At 58.3% G+C, this 18,539-nt stretch overlaps 1 protein-coding gene across 1 annotated transcript in view; it reads right to left on the bottom strand.

Moving 5' to 3' along the window:
* The window catches only part of CHD8 (chromodomain helicase DNA binding protein 8), a gene marked incomplete at its 3' end in the record, with an annotated part of 55,618 nt that overhangs the window by 24,788 nt on the left and 12,291 nt on the right, over positions 1-18,539 (bottom strand). The window contains exons 6-17 of the mRNA XM_080631904.1: positions 16,658-16,772; positions 15,648-15,830; positions 14,672-14,740; positions 13,620-13,675; positions 13,373-13,490; positions 12,394-12,477; positions 12,149-12,286; positions 10,713-10,834; positions 10,392-10,635; positions 8,530-8,706; positions 6,323-6,466; positions 4,647-4,902 (exon numbers count right to left, since the gene is read on the bottom strand). Coding sequence (XP_080488030.1) covers positions 4,647-4,902; positions 6,323-6,466; positions 8,530-8,706; positions 10,392-10,635; positions 10,713-10,834; positions 12,149-12,286; positions 12,394-12,477; positions 13,373-13,490; positions 13,620-13,675; positions 14,672-14,740; positions 15,648-15,830; positions 16,658-16,772 — 1,706 coding nt within the window. The remainder of the gene's footprint in view (positions 1-4,646; positions 4,903-6,322; positions 6,467-8,529; positions 8,707-10,391; positions 10,636-10,712; positions 10,835-12,148; positions 12,287-12,393; positions 12,478-13,372; positions 13,491-13,619; positions 13,676-14,671; positions 14,741-15,647; positions 15,831-16,657; positions 16,773-18,539) is intronic.

The raw sequence follows: 18,539 nt of genomic DNA, 5'->3' as shown, positions 1-18,539 counted from the left end.
GGGAGGACTCCATCGGCGATGGATGGGGAACGCAATGGGATGGGGATGGAGGACGCCGAGGAGGTTCTCCATGGAGGGCATGGGGGGAGGGCTCCCATCGGCGATGGATGGGGAACGCAATGGGATGGGGATGGAGGACGCCGAGGAGGTTCTCCATGGAGGGCACGGGGGGAGGACTCCCATCGGCGATGGATGGGGAACGCAATGGGATGGGGATGGAGGACGTCGAGGAGGTTCTCCATGGAGGGCACGGAGGGAGGGCTCCCATCGGCGATGGATGGGGAACGCAATGGGATGGGGATGGAGGACGCCGAGGAGGTTCTCCATGGAGGGCATGGGGGGAGGACTCCATCGGCGATGGATGGGGAACGCAGAGGGATGGGGATGGAGGACGCCGAGGAGGTTCTCCATGGAGGGCACGGAGGGAGGACTCCCATCGGCGATGGATGGGGAACGCAATGGGATGGGGATGGAGGACGCCGAGGAGGTTCTCCATGGAGGGCATGGAGGGAGGGCTCCCATCGGCGATGGATGGGGAACGCAATGGGATGGGGGTGGAGGACGCCGAGGAGGTTCTCCATGGAGGGCATGGAGGGAGGACTCCATCGGCGATGGATGGGGAACGCAATGGGATGGGGATGGAGGACGCCGAGGAGGTTCTCCATGGAGGGCACGGAGGGAGGACTCCCATCGGCGATGGATGGGGAACGCAATGGGATGGGGATGGAGGACGCCGAGGAGGTTCTCCATGGAGGGCATGGGGGGAGGACTCCATCGGCGATGGATGGGGAACGCAATGGGATGGGGATGGAGGACGCCGAGGAGGTTCTCCATGGAGGGCACGGGGGGAGGGCTCCCATCGGCGATGGATGGGGAACGCAATGGGATGGGGATGGAGGACGCCGAGGAGGTTCTCCATGGAGGGCATGGGGGGAGGACTCCATCGGCGATGGATGGGGAACGCAATGGGATGGGGATGGAGGACGCCGAGGAGGTTCTCCATGGAGGGCATGGGGGGAGGACTCCATCGGCGATGGATGGGGAACGCAATGGGATGGGGATGGAGGACGCCGAGGAGGTTCTCCATGGAGGGCATCGGGGGAGGACTCCCATCGGCGATGGATGGGGAACGCAATGGGATGGGGATGGAGGACGCCGAGGAGGTTCTTGGGATGGGGATGGAGGACGCCGAGGAGGTTCTTGGGATGGGGATGGAGGACGCCGAGGAGGTTCTCCATGGAGGGCATGGAGGGAGGACTCCCATCGGCGATGGATGGGGAACGCAATGGGATGGGGGTGGAGGACGCCGAGGAGGTTCTCCATGGAGGGCATGGAGGGAGGACTCCATCGGCGATGGATGGGGAACGCAATGGGATGGGGATGGAGGACGCCGAGGAGGTTCTCCATGGAGGGCACGGAGGGAGGGCTCCCATCGGCGATGGATGGGGAACGCAATGGGATGGGGATGGAGGACGCCGAGGAGGTTCTCCATGGAGGGCATGGAGGGAGGGCTCCCATCGGCGATGGATGGGGAACGCAATGGGATGGGGATGGAGGACGCCGAGGAGGTTCTCCATGGAGGGCACGGAGGGAGGACTCCATCGGCGATGGATGGGGAACGCAATGGGATGGGGATGGAGGACGGCGAGGAGGTTCTCCATGGAGGGCATGGGGGGAGGGCTCCCATCGGCGATGGATGGGGAACGCAATGGGATGGGGATGGAGGACGCCGAGGAGGTTCTCCATGGAGGGCATGGGGGGAGGACTCCATCGGCGATGGATGGGGAACGCAATGGGATGGGGATGGAGGACATCGAGGAGGTTCTCCATGGAGGGCATGGGGGGAGGGCTCCCATCGGCGATGGATGGGGAACGCAATGGGATGGGGATGGAGGACGCCGAGGAGGTTCTCCATGGAGGGCACGGAGGGAGGACTCCCATCGGCGATGGATGGGGAACGCAATGGGATGGGGATGGAGGACGCCGAGGAGGTTCTCCATGGAGGGCATGGGGGGAGGACTCCATCGGCGATGGATGGGGAACGCAATGGGATGGGGATGGAGGACGCCGAGGAGGTTCTCCATGGAGGGCACGGGGGGAGGGCTCCCATCGGCGATGGATGGGGAACGCAATGGGATGGGGATGGAGGACGCCGAGGAGGTTCTCCATGGAGGGCATGGGGGGAGGACTCCATCGGCGATGGATGGGGAACGCAATGGGATGGGGATGGAGGATGCCGAGGAGGTTCTCCATGGAGGGCATCGGGGGAGGACTCCCATCGGCGATGGATGGGGAACGCAATGGGATGGGGATGGAGGACGCCGAGGAGGTTCTTGGGATGGGGATGGAGGACGCCGAGGAGGTTCTTGGGATGGGGATGGAGGACGCCGAGGAGGTTCTCCATGGAGGGCATGGAGGGAGGACTCCCATCGGCGATGGATGGGGAACGCAATGGGATGGGGGTGGAGGACGCCGAGGAGGTTCTCCATGGAGGGCATGGAGGGAGGACTCCATCGGCGATGGATGGGGAACGCAATGGGATGGGGATGGAGGACGCCGAGGAGGTTCTCCATGGAGGGCACGGAGGGAGGGCTCCCATCGGCGATGGATGGGGAACGCAATGGGATGGGGATGGAGGACGCCGAGGAGGTTCTCCATGGAGGGCATGGAGGGAGGGCTCCCATCGGCGATGGATGGGGAACGCAATGGGATGGGGATGGAGGACGCCGAGGAGGTTCTCCATGGAGGGCACGGAGGGAGGACTCCATCGGCGATGGATGGGGAACGCAATGGGATGGGGATGGAGGACGGCGAGGAGGTTCTCCATGGAGGGCATGGGGGGAGGGCTCCCATCGGCGATGGATGGGGAACGCAATGGGATGGGGATGGAGGACGCCGAGGAGGTTCTCCATGGAGGGCACGGGGGGAGGACTCCCATCGGCGATGGATGGGGAACGCAATGGGATGGGGATGGAGGACGCCGAGGAGGTTCTCCATGGAGGGCATGGAGGGAGGACTCCCATCGGCGATGGATGGGGAACGCAATGGGATGGGGATGGAGGACGCCGAGGAGGTTCTCCATGGAGGGCATGGGGGGAGGACTCCCATCGGCGATGGATGGGGAACGCAATGGGATGGGGATGGAGGACGCCGAGGAGGTTCTCCATGGAGGGCACGGAGGGAGGACTCCATCGGCGATGGATGGGGAACGCAATGGGATGGGGATGGAGGACGCCGAGGAGGTTCTCCATGGAGGGCACGGAGGGAGGACTCCATCGGCGATGGATGGGGAACGCAATGGGATGGGGATGGAGGACGCCGAGGAGGTTCTCCATGGAGGGCACGGAGGGAGGACTCCATCGGCGATGGATGGGGAACGCAATGGGATGGGGATGGAGGACGCCGAGGAGGTTCTCCATGGAGGGCACGGAGGGAGGACTCCCATCGGCGATGGATGGGGAACGCAATGGGATGGGGATGGAGGACGCCGAGGAGGTTCTCCATGGAGGGCATGGGGGGAGGGCTCCCATCGGCGATGGATGGGGAACGCAATGGGATGGGGATGGAGGACGCCGAGGAGGTTCTCCATGGAGGGCACGGGGGGAGGACTCCCATCGGCGATGGATGGGGAACGCAATGGGATGGGGATGGAGGACGCCGAGGAGGTTCTCCATGGAGGGCATCGGGGGAGGACTCCCATCGGCGATGGATGGGGAACGCAATGGGATGGGGGTGGAGGACGCCGAGGAGGTTCTCCATGGAGGGCATGGAGGGAGGACTCCATCGTCGATGGATGGGGAACGCAATGGGATGGGGATGGAGGACGGCGAGGAGGTTCTCCATGGAGGGCATGGAGGGAGGACTCCCATCGGCGATGGATGGGGAACGCAATGGGATGGGGGTGGAGGACGCCGAGGAGGTTCTCCATGGAGGGCATGGAGGGAGGACTCCCATCGGCGATGGATGGGGAACGCAATGGGATGGGGATGGAGGACGCCGAGGAGGTTCTCCATGGAGGGCATGGGGGGAGGACTCCCATCGGCGATGGATGGGGAACGCAATGGGATGGGGGTGGAGGACGCCGAGGAGGTTCTCCATGGAGGGCATGGGGGGAGGACTCCCATCGGCGATGGATGGGGAACACAATGGGATGGGGATGGAGGACGCCGAGGAGGTTCTCCATGGAGGGCACGGAGGGAGGGCTCCCATCGGCGATGGATGGGGAACGCAATGGGATGGGGATGGAGGACGCCGAGGAGGTTCTCCATGGAGGGCATGGAGGGAGGACTCCATCGGCGATGGATGGGGAACGCAATGGGATGGGGGTGGATGGAGGACGCCGAGGAGGTTCTCCATGGAGGGCATGGGGGGAGGACTCCATCGGCAATGGATGGGGAACGCAATGGGATGGGGATGGAGGACGGCGAGGAGGTTCTCCATGGAGGGCATCGGGGGAGGACTCCCATCGGCGATGGATGGGGAACGCAATGGGATGGGGATGGAGGACGCCGAGGAGGTTCTCCATGGAGGGCATGGAGGAAGAACCCAACGGGACGACCTTGAAGGCCCTCAAGCACCACGTGCATGGACCTCTGTGGACCTCACAGAGGGAACCCACCACCACGAGCAGCACGATGGGCACGTACCGTTGATGAGATAGGGGTGGTTGCAGCACTTGCGCAGCTCCATCATGGTGTTGAGCAGGTTGGGCATGTTGGCGTGCCCGGCGCCCTTGGCCAGGAAGGAGAAGTTCTTCTCCAGGATGGCGCGGTAGAACTTCTTCTGCACGTTGGTGAGCTCCACCTCGATGATGGTCTCCTGCTTGGGGGCCAGGTTCTTCTCCACGTCCTCCTTCAAGCGCCGCAGCATCATGGGCTTCAGGATGGCCTGGAGCTTCTGGACCTAAGGGGGTGGCCAATGGGGATGGAGGTGAGGGCATCACCATGGGGTGGTCAGTGGGGATGGAGGTGAGGGCATCACCATGGGGTACCCAATGGGGATGGAGGTGAGGGCATCACCATGGGGTGGTCAATGGGGATGGAGGTGAGGGCATCACCATGGGGCGGTCAATGGGGATGGAGGTGAGGGCATCACCATGGGGCGGTCAATGGGGATGGAGGTGAGGGCATCACCATGGGGTACCCAATGGGGATGGAGGTGAGGGCATCACCATGGGGTGGTCAATGGGGATGGAGGTGAGGGCATCACCATGGGGTGGTCAATGGGGATGGAGTTGAGGGCATCACCATGGGGTGGTCAATGGGGATGGAGGTGAGGGCATCACCATGGGGCGGTCAATGGGGATGGAGGTGAGGGCATCACCACGGGGTGGTCAATGGGGATGGAGGTGAGGGCATCACCATGGGGTACCCAATGGGGATGGAGGTGAGGGCATCACCATGGGGTGGTCAATGGGGATGGAGGTGAGGGCATCACCATGGGGTACCCAATGGGGATGGAGGTGAGGGCATCACCATGGGGTGGTCAGTGGGGATGGAGGTGAGGGCATCACCATGGGGTACCCAATGGGGATGGAGGTGAGGGCATCACCATGGGGTGGTCAATGGGGATGGAGGTGAGGGCATCACCATGGGGTGGTCAATGGGGATGGAGGTGAGGGCATCACCATGGGGCGGTCAATGGGGATGGAGGTGAGGGCATCACCATGGGGTGGTCAATGGGGATGGAGGTGAGGGCATCACCATGGGGCGGTCAATGGGGATGGAGGTGAGGGCATCACCATGGGGTGGTCAATGGGGATGGAGGTGAGGGCATCACCATGGGGTGGTCAATGGGGATGGAGGTGAGGGCATCACCATGGGGTGGTCAATGGGGATGGAGGTGAGGGCATCACCATGGGGTACCCAATGGGGATGGAGGTGAGGGCATCACCACGGGGTGGTCAATGGGGATGGAGGTGAGGGCATCACCATGGGGTACCCAATGGGGATGGAGGTGAGGGCATCACCACGGGGTGGTCAATGGGGATGGAGGTGAGGGCATCACCATGGGGTGGTCAATGGGGATGGAGGTGAGGACATCACCATGGGGCGGTCAATGGGGATGGAGGTGAGGGCATCACCATGGGGTGGTCAGTGGGGATGGAGGTGAGGGCATCACCATGGGGCGGTCAATGGGGATGGAGGTGAGGGCATCACCATGGGGCGGTCAATGGGGATGGAGGTGAGGGCATCACCATGGGGCGGTCAATGGGGATGGAGGTGAGGGCATCACCATGGGGTGGTCAATGGGGATGGAGGTGAGGGCATCACCATGGGGTGGTCAGTGGGGATGGAGGTGAGGGCATCCCCATGGACCTCACCTGCTCCTCGGTCTTGAGGTCCCCAAAGTCCTTGAGGAACTCGGCTTCCGATGGGAACTGGGCCGGCTCCAGGAAGTGCAGGAGGCTGAAGAGCTCCTCCACCGTGTTCTGCAGGGGGGTGCCCGTCAGCAGCACCTTGTGCTCCTGCAGGGGGGGGACACAACGGGGGAAGCCACCTGAGATGCCACCAAGGCTCCATAGGGACCTTCACGAGCGGCACTGGGGAGGTGCGGGGAGGCCAAAGCTCTTGTAGGGCCCATTAAACCCTGTTAGAACCCATCAAACCCCCTTTAGATCCCATCAAACCGCTTTAGATCCCATCAAACCCCCTTTAGATCCCATCAAACCCCTTTAGATCCCATCAAACCCCCTTTAGATCCCATCAAACCCCCTTGAGATCCCATCAAACCCCTTTAGATCCCATCAAACCCCTTTAGATCCCATCAAACCCCTTCAGATCCCATCAAACCCCTTTAGATCCCATCAAACCCCCTTTAGATCCCATCAAACCCCCTTGAGATCCCATCAAACCCCTTCAGATCCCATCAAACCCCCTTTTAGATCCCATCAAACCCCATTAAATCCCATCAAACCCCCTTTAGATCCCATCAAACCCCCTTTAGATCCCATCAAACCCCCTTTAGATCCCATCAAACCCCATTAAATCCCATCAAACCCCCTTTTAGATCCCATCAAACCCCATTAAATCCCATCAAACCCCCTTTAGATCCCATCAAACCCCCTTGAGATCCCATCAAACGCCCTTTAGATCCCATCAAACCCCCTTTAGATCCCAACAAACCCCTTTAGATCCCATCAAACCCCCTTTAGATCCCATCAAACCCCCTTTAGATCCCATCAAACCCCTTTAGATCCCATCAAACCCCCTTTAGATCCCATCAAACCCCTTTAGATCCCATCAAACCCCCTTTAGATCCCATCAAACCCCCTTTTAGATCCCATCAAACCCCTTTAGGAGCCCTCAAACCCCCTTTAGACGCCCTCAAACCCCCTTTAGATGCCCTCAAACCCCCTTTAGACGCCCTCAAACCCCTTTAGACGGCCTCAAACCCCATTTAGACGCCCTCAAACCCCTTTAGACCCCCTCCAACCCCCTTTAGACGCCCTCAAACCCCTTTAGACCTCCTCCAACCCCCTTTAGACCCCCTCAAACCTCTTTAGACCTCCTCCAACCCCCTTTAGACCCCCGCCAACCCCCTTTAGACCCCCTCCACCCCCCTTTAGACCCCCTCCAACCGCTTTAGACCCCCTCCAACCCCCTTTAGACCCCCTCCAACCCCCTTTAGACGCCCTCCAACCCCCTTTAGACCCCCTCCAACCCCCTTTAGACCCCCTCCACCCCCCTTTAGACCCCCTCCAACCCCTTTAGACCCCCTCCAACCCCCTTTAGACCCCCTCCAACCCCCTTTAGACCCCCTCAAACCTCCTTTAGACGCCCTCCAACCCCCTTTAGACCCCCTCCAACCCCCTTTAGACCTCCTCCAACCCCCTTTAGACGCCCTCCAACCCCCTTTAGACCCCCTCCAACCCCCTTTAGACCCCCTCCAACCCCCTTTAGACCCCCTCAAACCTCCTTTAGACCCCCTCCAACCCCCTTTAGACGCCCTCCAACCGCTTTAGACCCCCTCCAACCCCCTTTAGACGCCCTCCAACCGCCTTTAGACGCCCTCCAACCCCCTTTAGACCCCCTCCAACCCCCTTTAGACCTCCTCCAACCCCCTTTAGACGCCCTCCAACCCCCTTTAGACCCCCGCCAACCCCCTTTAGACGCCCTCCAACCCCCTTTAGACCCCCTCCAACCCCCTTTAGACCCCCTCCAACCCCCTTTAGACCCCCTCCAACCCCCTTTAGACGCCCTCAAACCCCTTTAGACCCCCTCCAACCCCCTTTAGACCTCCTCCAACCCCCTTTAGACGCCCTCAAACCCCCTTTAGACGCCCTCCAACCCCCTTTAGACGCCCTCCAACCCCCTTTAGACCCCCTCCAACCCCCTTTAGACCCCCTCTAGACCCCCTCCAACCCCCTTTAGACGCCCTCCAACCCCCTTTAGACCCCCTCCAACCCCCTTTAGACCCCCTCCAACCCCCTTTAGACCCCCTCCAACCCCCTTTAGACCTCCTCCAAGCCCCTTTAGACGCCCTCCAAGCCCCTTTAGATGCCCTCACGGCCCGTTCGAGGCCCCGCACCAGGTCCATGTGCTTGAGGCTGTCGAGCAGCTTGCAGTTGCGGTTCTTGAGGCGATGGGCCTCGTCGATGACCACGCAGCGCCACTCGATCTCGCGCAGCTCAGGGCACTCGGACAGGATCATCTCGAAGGTGGTGATGAGCGCGTCGAACTTGTAGGCGCCGGGGATGAGGCGGCCCTGGGGGGGGGGGGCGATGGGGGGCAATGGGAGTCAATGGGGGGCAATGGGGGTCAATGCGGGGCAATGGGGGTCAATGGAGTCAATGGGGGTCAATGGGAGTCAATGGGAGTCAATGGAGACAATGGAGACAATGGGAGTCAATGGAGACAATGAAGTCAATGGAGTCAATGGGGGGCAATGGGAGCCAATGCAGGGCAATGGAGGTCAATGGAGTCAATGGGGGTCAATGGGAGTCAATGGGGGTCAATGGGGGTCAATGGAGACAATGGAGTCAATGGGGGCAATGGGAGTCAATGGAGTCAATGGGGGGCAATGGGGGGCAATGGGGTCAATGGGAGTCAATGGGGGTCAATGGAGACAATGGAGTCAATGGGGGCAATGGGAGTCAATGGAGTCAATGGGGGCAATGGGAGTCAATGGGGGGCAATGGGGGACAATGGGGGGCAATGGGGTCAATGGGGGTCAATGGAGACAATGGAGTCAATGGGGGTCAATGGGAGTCAATGAGGGTCAATGGAGTCAATGGGGGCAATGGGGGTCAATGGGGGGCAATGGGAGTCAATGGGGGTCAATGGAGACAATGGGGTCAATGGGGACAATGGAGGCAATGGGGGACAATGGGGGGCAATGGGGGCAATGGGGGTCAATGGAGTCAATGGGGGTCAATGGGGGTCAATAAGTCTCAATGGGGGGCAATGGGGTCAATGGGGGGAAATGCGGTCAATGGGGTCAATGGGGGATGGGGAGCAATGGAGTCAATGGTGGTCATTGGGGTCAATGGGAGTCAATGGGAGTCGATGGAGTCAATGGGAGTCAATGGGGGGCAATGGGAGTCAATGGGGGTCAATGGGGGGCAATGGGAGTCAATGGGGGTCAATGGGGGGCAATGGGAGTCAATGGGGGTCAATGGGGGGCAATGGGAGTCAATGGGGGGCAATGGGGGGCAATGGAGTCAATGGAGTCAAATGGGAGTCAATGGGATTCAATGGGACTCAACGGACTCAATGGGGGTCAATGGGAGTTATTGGGAGGCAATGGGGGAAATGGGGGTCAATAGGGGTCAATGGGACTCAAGGGGGGTCAAGGGAGACAATGGAGTCAATGGGGGCAATGGGAGTCAATGGGAGTCAATGGGGGTCAATGGTCTCAATGGGACTCAATGGAGTCAATGGAGACAATGGAGTCAATGGGACTCAATGGAGTCAATGGGGTCAATGGGAGTCAATGGGGTCAATGGGAGTCAATGGGGGTCAATGGTCTCAATTGGACTCAATGGAGTCAATGGAGACAATGGAGTCAATGGGACTCAATGGAGTCAACGGGGTCAATGGGAGTCAATGGGGTCAATGGGACTCAATGGGAGTCAATGGGACTCAATGGGAGTCAATGGAGACAATGGAGTCAATGGGAGTCAATGGGGTCAATGGGATTCAATGGGAGTCAATGGAGACAATGGAGTCAATGGGAGTCAATGGAGTCAATGGGGTCAATGGGACTCAATGGAGTCAATGGGGTCAATGGGACTCAATGGAGTCAATGGGTCAATGGGAGTCAATGGAAGTCAATGGGGTCAATGGGACTCAATGGGGTCGACGGGTTCAATGGGGTCAATGGGACTCAATGGGACTCAATGGGACTCAATGGGGTCAATGGGGTCAATGGGGTGGGGCTGGAGCCCTCACCCTGCCGTCCTTGCAGTACATCTCGTACTGCTGGATCATCTGGCGCGAGGCGAGGCTGCCGTGGTAGACGATGGTGTTCATCTCGGTCCACGTGCCGAACTCCCGCTCCCAGTTGGTGATGGTGGACAAGGGCGCGATGACCAGGAAGGGGCCGTGGATGCCCCCTTTGTAGACCTCTTGCAAGAAGGCGATGGATTGGATGGTCTTGCCCAGGCCCATCTCGTCGGCCAGGATGCAGTTTTGCCTTCGATGGACACCATGGATGAAGCTCGCCATCGCCATCGCCATCCCCATCATCACCGCCGTCAGCGCGGCACTCACCGGTTGTACCAGTTGAAGAGGAGCCAGTTGACCCCTTCCAGTTGGTACTCGCGGAGCTGGTTGTGGTTCTTGTACTCGTGGCACAGCTCCAGCTTCTGCCATGACCCGGCCTGAGGACGCGGCTGCCGCCGGCGCCAAGGCAAAGGGAGCCCGGTGACGCCAAGAGCGCGCCAAGACCTCCAGAGCCAGCCCCATTGACTTATATTGAGCCCAAACCCCACTTAGGTGCCACCAAACCCCCTTTAGATGCCTTCAAGAGCCCATAAGCACCTTCAGAGTCAGCCCCATTGAGCTCCATTGACCCCCAACCCCCTTTAGATGCCTTCAAGCCCCCACAAACCCCTCCAAAACCCATCCCCATTGACTTCCATTGACCCTAAACCCCCTTTAGATGCCTTCAAGCCCCAAAAAACCCCTCCAAAACCCATCCCCATTGACTTCCATTGACCCCAAACCCCCTTTAAATGCCTTCAAGCCCCCACAAACCCCTCCAAAACCCATTCCCATTGACTTCCATTGACCCCAAACCCCTTTAGATGCCTTCAAGCCCCCATAAACCCCTCCAAGACCCATCCCCATTGACTTCCATTGACCCCCAACCCCCTTTAGATGCCACCAAGACCCCACAAACCGCTCCAAAACCCATCCCCATTGACTTCCATTGACCCCAAACCCCCTTTAGATGCCACCAAGAGCTCATAAACACCTTCACACCCATCCCCATTGACTTCCATTGACCCTAAACCCCCTTTAGATGCCTTCAAGCCCCAAAAAACCCCTCCAAGACCCATCCCCATTGACTTCCATTGACCCCCAACCCCCTTTAGATGCCACCAAGACCCCACAAACCGCTCCAAAACCCATCCCCATTGACTTCCATTGACCCCAAACCCCCTTTAGATGCCACCAAGAGCCCATAAACACCTTCACACCCATCCCCATTGACTTCCATTGACCCTAAACCCCCTTTAGATGCCTTCAAGCCCCAAAAAACCCCTCCAAAACCCATCCCCATTGACTTCCATTGACCCCAAACCCCCTTTAGATGCCTTCAAGCCCCCACAAACCCCTCCAAAACCCATTCCCATTGACTTCCATTGACCCCAAATCCCCTTTAGATGCCTTCAAGCCCCCACAAACCCCTCCAAAACCCATTCCCATTGAGCTCCATTGACCCCAAACCTCCTTTAAATGCCACCAAGAGCCCATAAACACCTTCACACCCATCCCCATTGACTTCCATTGACCCCCAACCTCCTTTAGGAGCCACCAAGCCCCCACAAACCCCTTCAGACCCATCCCCATTGACTTCCATTGACCCCCAACCCCCTTTAGATGCCTTCAAGCCCCCATAACCGCCCCCAGGAGCACTTGAGAGGCCCCAAACCTCTCCCAGAGCCCCTTATGGGGCAGCTGGAGAAGACCCCAGCGCTCACCAAGCGCTTGAGCTCCGGGTTGCGGGCCTGGATGCGCTTGAACTCCAGGATCTTGCCTTCATCCACGTCCTCCTGCAGCTCCCAGGTGCTGTCCTCGTAGGGCAGCGAGCACCACTTGACCAGGTAATAGACCACGGGCTGGAAGGGGATGGAGCCCATCAAGGAGAGGACCACGGAGGGGGGCCATGGAGGGAAGGGGAAGGGGGGGGACGGGGACACAGGGGAGCCGTCGGCGCCGCCATCACCTCGCCGTTGTCCTTGTCCACGCTGTGCGACTCGTCCAGGATGCGGTCGACTTCCACGTAGTCGGGGTTGAAGGGCTCTTCGTCCTGGTGGGGAGGGAGAGGCAGGGGCCGTGAAGGACCGGAAGGGGCCAGAATGGGCCATAAATGGACCATAATGGACCCTAATGGACCATAAATGGACCATAATGGGCCATAAATGACAATGAAGAACCATAATGGACCATAAATGGACCATAATAGACCATAATAGACCATAAATGGACCATAATGGACCATAATGGACCATAAATGGACCATAATGGGCCGTAAGTGACAATGAAGAACCATAATGGACCATAAATGGACCATAAATGGACCATAACGGACCATAAAGGGCCATAAGTGACAATGAAGAACCATAATGGAGCATAAATGGACCATAATGGACCATAAAGGACCACAATGGACCATAATGAACCAAAGAACCATAATAGACTATAATGGACCATAAATGACCATAATTGACCATGAAGAACCATAATGGACCATAAAGGACCATAATGGACCATAATTGACCATAATGGCCCATAATTGACCCCAATGAACCATAATGGACCATAAAGGACCACAATGGACCATAATGAACCGAAGGACCATAATAGACCATAATGGACCATAAAGGACCATAATTGACCATGAAGAACCATAATGGACCATAAAGGACCATAATGGACCATAATGGACCATAATTGACCCCAATGACCCATAATGGACCATAAAGGACCACAATGGACCACAATGAACCAAAGGACCATGATAGACCATAACGGACCATAAAAGACCCTAGTTGACCATGAAGAACCATAATGGACCAAAAGGGACCATAATGGCCCATAAAGACCCGATGGCCCACAAAGGACCATAATGGCCCATAATCCACCACCATTAACCACAATAGACCCGGAAAGAGCAGAATGGCCCACAAAGGACCACCAAGGACCTCATGGAAGAAGTGCCGCATCTGCGTCATCTTGGTCTTGAAGCGCTTGAGCTTCTGGTGGATCCTCTTGTCCTTCTCCAGCTGGTCAATGGTGGCCCATTCGCAGTGCAGGTAGGAGCTGGGGGCACACAGGAGACGGTGGGACGGGGCCGGGAACGTCCCCGAGGGCCCGATGGCTGCTGGGACCCCATAGGCACGTCGCCACGGCTGCTGGGACCCCATAGGCACGTCGCCGTGGGGCACTCACTAGTTCTTGTACTTGACGAAGAACTCCTCCGACTCCACCAGTTGGCCCGAGGGAAGCTATGGGGAAGGCGATGGGGCGTGAGGACAAGGCAGCAGATCCAGGCCAAGGCCTCGGCCCACCTCCGAAGCCTGCCCCATGGACACAGCAGGAGGCCAAACCCCCCTCAGAGGCCACCAAGAGCCCGTAAGGACCAGCCCCATTGAGTTATATTGAGCCCAAACCCCCTTTAGATGCCACCAAGAGCCCACAAACCCCTCCAAAACCCATCCCCATTGACTTCCATTGATCCCAAACCCCCTTTAGATGCCTTCAAGCGCCTATAAACCCCTTCAGACCCAACCCCATTGAGCTCCATTGACCCCAAACCCCCTTTAGATGCCACCAAGAGCCCACAAACCCCTTCAGACCCATCCCCATTGAGCTCCATTGACCCCAAACCCCCTTTAGATGCCACCAAGGCCCCACAAACCCCTCCAAAACCCATCCCCATTGAGCTCCATTGACCCCAAACCTCCTTTAGATGCCACCAAGCCCCCACAAACCCCTCCAAAACCCATCCCCATTGACTTCCATTGACCCCAAACCCCCTTTAGATGCCACCAAGCCCCCACAAACCCCTCCAAAACCCATCCCCATTGACTTCCATTGACCCCAAACCTCCTTTAGATGCCACCAAGCCCCCACAAACCCCTCCAAAACCCATCCCCATTGACTTCCATTGACCCCAAACCTCCTTTAGATGCCACCAAGAGCCCATAAACCCCTTCACACCCATCCCCATTGACTTCCATTGACCCCAAACCCCCTTTAGATGCCACCAAGAGCCCATAAACCCCTTCACACCCATCCCCATTGACTTACATTGACCCCAAACCCCCTTTAGATGCCTTCAAGCCCCCACAAACCCCTCCAAGACCCATCCCCATTGAGCTCCATTGACCCCAAACCCCCTTTAGATGCCTTCAAGCCCCCACAAACCCCTCCAAGACCCATCCCCATTGAGCTCCATTGACCCCAAACCCCCTTTAGATGCCCCCAAGACCCTCCCTCACCTCCTTCTTGACCACCCTCATGGACAACACCTTGTCCACAATGGCCGCGTCCTCCTCGCTCGGGTTCTCCTGCAGGAGACACAAGGCAAGGCCCAATGGGTGAACATGGCCAATGGGTGAGCATGGCGAATGGGTGACCATGGATGACCATGACCCAATGGGTGCCCATGGATGACCCAATGGGTGCCTATGGCCAATGGATGGCCATGACCCAATGGGTGCCCATGGGTGACCCAACGGGTGCCCATGGACGTCCCAGTAGGTGCCCATGGATGACCATGACCCAATGGGTGCCCATGGATGACCCAGTGGGTGCCCATGGCCAATGGATGACCACAACCCAATGGGTGCCCATGGATGACCACAACCCAATGGGTGCCCATGGATGACCACAACCCAATGGGTGCCCATGGATGACCATGACCCAATGGGTGACCACAACCCAATGGGTGCCCACGGATGGCCATGACCCAATGGGTGCCCATGGATGACCCAATGGGTGCCCACGGATGACCCAATGGATGCCCATGGCCAATGGATGCCCATGGCCAATGGGTGCCCACGACCCAATGGGTGCCCATGGATGACCCAATGGGTGCCCACGGATGACCCAATGGATGCCCATGGCCAATGGGTGCCCATGGATGACCCAATGGATGCCCATGGCCAATGGGTGCCCACGACCCAATGGGTGTCCATGGATGACCCAATGGATGCCCATGGCCAATGGGTGCCCACGACCCAATGGGTGCCCATGGATGACCCAATGGGTGCCCATGGCCAATGGGTGCCCACGACCCAATGGGTGCCCATGGATGACCCAATGGATGCCCATGGCCAATGGGTGCCCACAACCCAACGGGTGCCCACAACCCAACGGGTGCCCATGGATGACCCAATGGGTGCCCATGGCTGCCCCAACGGGTGCCCATGGATGCCCACGACCCAATGAGGACCTCAATGGAACCGCTCCCACCACAAAGAACTGCATGGAGGGCAAGGCCTCTCCCTCGGGCTCCGGTGCCGGCGGCGCCGGGGGCTGCTCCGGGCGCGCGGGGCCGGTGACGTCGAGCTCCTCGTCCTCCTCATCATCGGTGATCTTGATGTCCAGGTCCTCCGTGTACTTCTTGCGCTTCACCTGCCGGTTGGAGCGGCGCTTCTGGGGGGAGGAAAGGGCTGGTTATGGGGCTGGAGGTGGTTATGGGGCTGTAGATGGGTTCTGGAGATGGTTATGGGGTCATAGATGGGTTCTGGATGTGGTTATGGGACCATAGAGGGGTTCTGGAGGTGGTTATGGGGTCATAGATGGGTTCTGGAAATGGTTATGGGACCATAGAGGGGTTCTGGACACTGTTATGGGACCATAGAGGGGTTCTGGAGATGGTTATGGGGTCATAGATGGGTCCTGGATGTGGTTATGGCACCGTAGATGGGTTCTGGATGTGGTTATCGGGTCATAGATGGGTTCTGGAGATGGTTATGGGGTCATAGATGGGTTCTGGACATGGTTATGGGGCCGTAGATGGGTTCTGGAGATGGTTATGGGGTCGTAGATGGGTTCTGGAGATGGTTATGGGGTCATAGATGGGTTCTGGAAGTGGTTACGGGGCCATAGATGGGTTCTGGAAATGGTTATGGGGTCATAGATGGGTTCTGGAGGTGGTTACGGGGCCATAGATGGGTTCTGGAAATGGTTATGGGGTCATAGATGGGTTCTGGAGATGGTTACGGGGCCATAGATGGGTTCTGGAGATGGTTATGGGGTCATAGATGGGTTCTGGAGATGGTTATGGGGTCATAGATGGGTTCTGGAGGTGGTTACGGGGCCATAGATGGGTTCTGGAGATGGTTATGGGGCTGTAGATGGGTTCTGAAAATGGTTATGGGGTCATAGATGGGTTCTGCAGATGGTTATGGGGCCATAAATGGGTTCTGGAAGTGCCTATGGAGGTGCTGGTGGTGTCGGTGCCCCCGCGGGCCCCTTACCTGCACACTGGGCTCCTCCTCCTGGCGCGGGGACGGCGCGGGCAGGACCTCAGCGTCGGAGGTGTCCGAGGACGCGTTGCGCTTCCGCTTCTTCCCCACCACCGGCGTGATGGTGCTGGGGGGGCAAGGGGGGGCAAGGGGGTCAATGGGGGGCAATGGGGGCAATGGGGTCACAATGGGGACAATGGAGACAATGGGGATGCAATGGAGCTCAATGGAGTCAATGGGGTCAATGGGGACACAATGGAGCTCAACGGGGTCAATGGGGACACAATGGGGCTCAATGGGGTCAATGGGCACACCATGGGCTCAATGGCCTTAATGAAGCTCAATGGACTCAGTAGAGCTCAACGGGGTCAATGTGGACACAGTGGGGTCAATGGGGCTCAATGGGGTCAACAGGGACACAATTGAGGTCAATGGGCACACAATGGGCTCAATGGGCACACAATGGAGCTCAATGAGCACACAATGGGGCTCAATGGGGTCAATGGGCACACAATGGGCTCAATGGGCACACAATGGAGCTCAATGAGCACACAATGGGGCTCAATGGGGTCAATGGGGACACAATGGAACTCAATGGGCTCAATGGGGTGAATGGGCACACAACGGGGTCAATGGGGACACAATGGAGTTCAATGGGGTCAATGGGGACACAATGGGCTCAATGGGCACACAATGGAGCTCAATGGGGTCAATGGGCACACAATGGGGTCAACGGGCACACAATGGGCTCAGTGGGATTCAATGGGCTCAATGGGCACACAATGGAGCTCACTGGGGTCAATGGGCACACAATGGGGTCAATGGGCACACAATGGGGTCAATGGGCACACAATGGGCTCAATGGGACTCAATGGGCTCAACGGGACTCAATGGGGTCAATGGGCACACAATGGGCTCAATGGGACTCAATGGGCTCAATGGGACTCAATGGGGTCAATAGGCACACAACAGAGCTCAATGGGACTCAATGGGGTCAACGGGCACACAATGGGCTCAATGGGATTCAATGGGCTCAATGGGCACACAATGGAGCTCACTGGGGTCAATGGGCACACAATGGGCTCAATGGGCACACAATGGGACTCAATGGGCACACAATGGAGCTCAATGGGGTCAATGGGCACACAATGGGCTCAACGGGACTCAATGGGGTCAATGGGCACACAATGGGGTCAATGGGACTCAATGGGCTCAACGGGACTCAATGGGGTCAATGGGCACACAATGGGCTCAATGGGACTCAATGGGCTCAACGGGACTCAATGGGGTCAATGGGCACACAATGGGCTCAATGGGACTCAGTGGGGTCAATGGGCACACAATGGGCTCAATGGGCTCAATGGGGTCCATGGCACACAATGGGCTCAATGGGACTCAATGGGCTCAATGGGACTCAATGGGGTCAATGGGCACACAATGGGCTCAATGGGACTCAATGGGGTCAATGGGCACACAATGGGGTCAATGGGCACACAATGGGGTCAATGGGCACACAATGGGCTCAATGGGACTCAATGGGCTCAACGGGACTCAATGGGGTCAATGGGCACACAATGGGCTCAATGGGACTCAATGGGCTCAATGGGACTCAATGGGGTCAATGGGCACACAATAGAGCTCAATGGGACTCAATGGGGTCAACGGGCACACAATGGGCTCAATGGGATTCAATGGGCTCAATGGGCACACAATGGAGCTCAATGGGGTCAATGGGCACACAATGGGGTCAACGGGCACACAATGGGCTCAGTGGGATTCAATGGGCTCAATGGGCACACAATGGAGCTCACTGGGGTCAATGGGCACACAATGGGGTCAATGGGCACACAATGGGGTCAATGGGCACACAATGGGCTCAATGGGACTCAATGGG

The sequence above is a fragment of the Psittacula echo genome, assembly GCF_963264785.1.
Source record: "Psittacula echo genome assembly, chromosome: 19".
Taxonomy (NCBI): domain Eukaryota; kingdom Metazoa; phylum Chordata; class Aves; order Psittaciformes; family Psittacidae; genus Psittacula; species Psittacula echo.
Note: the sequence above shows the minus strand (reverse complement) of the source record. Positions and strands in the feature narration are given on the sequence as shown.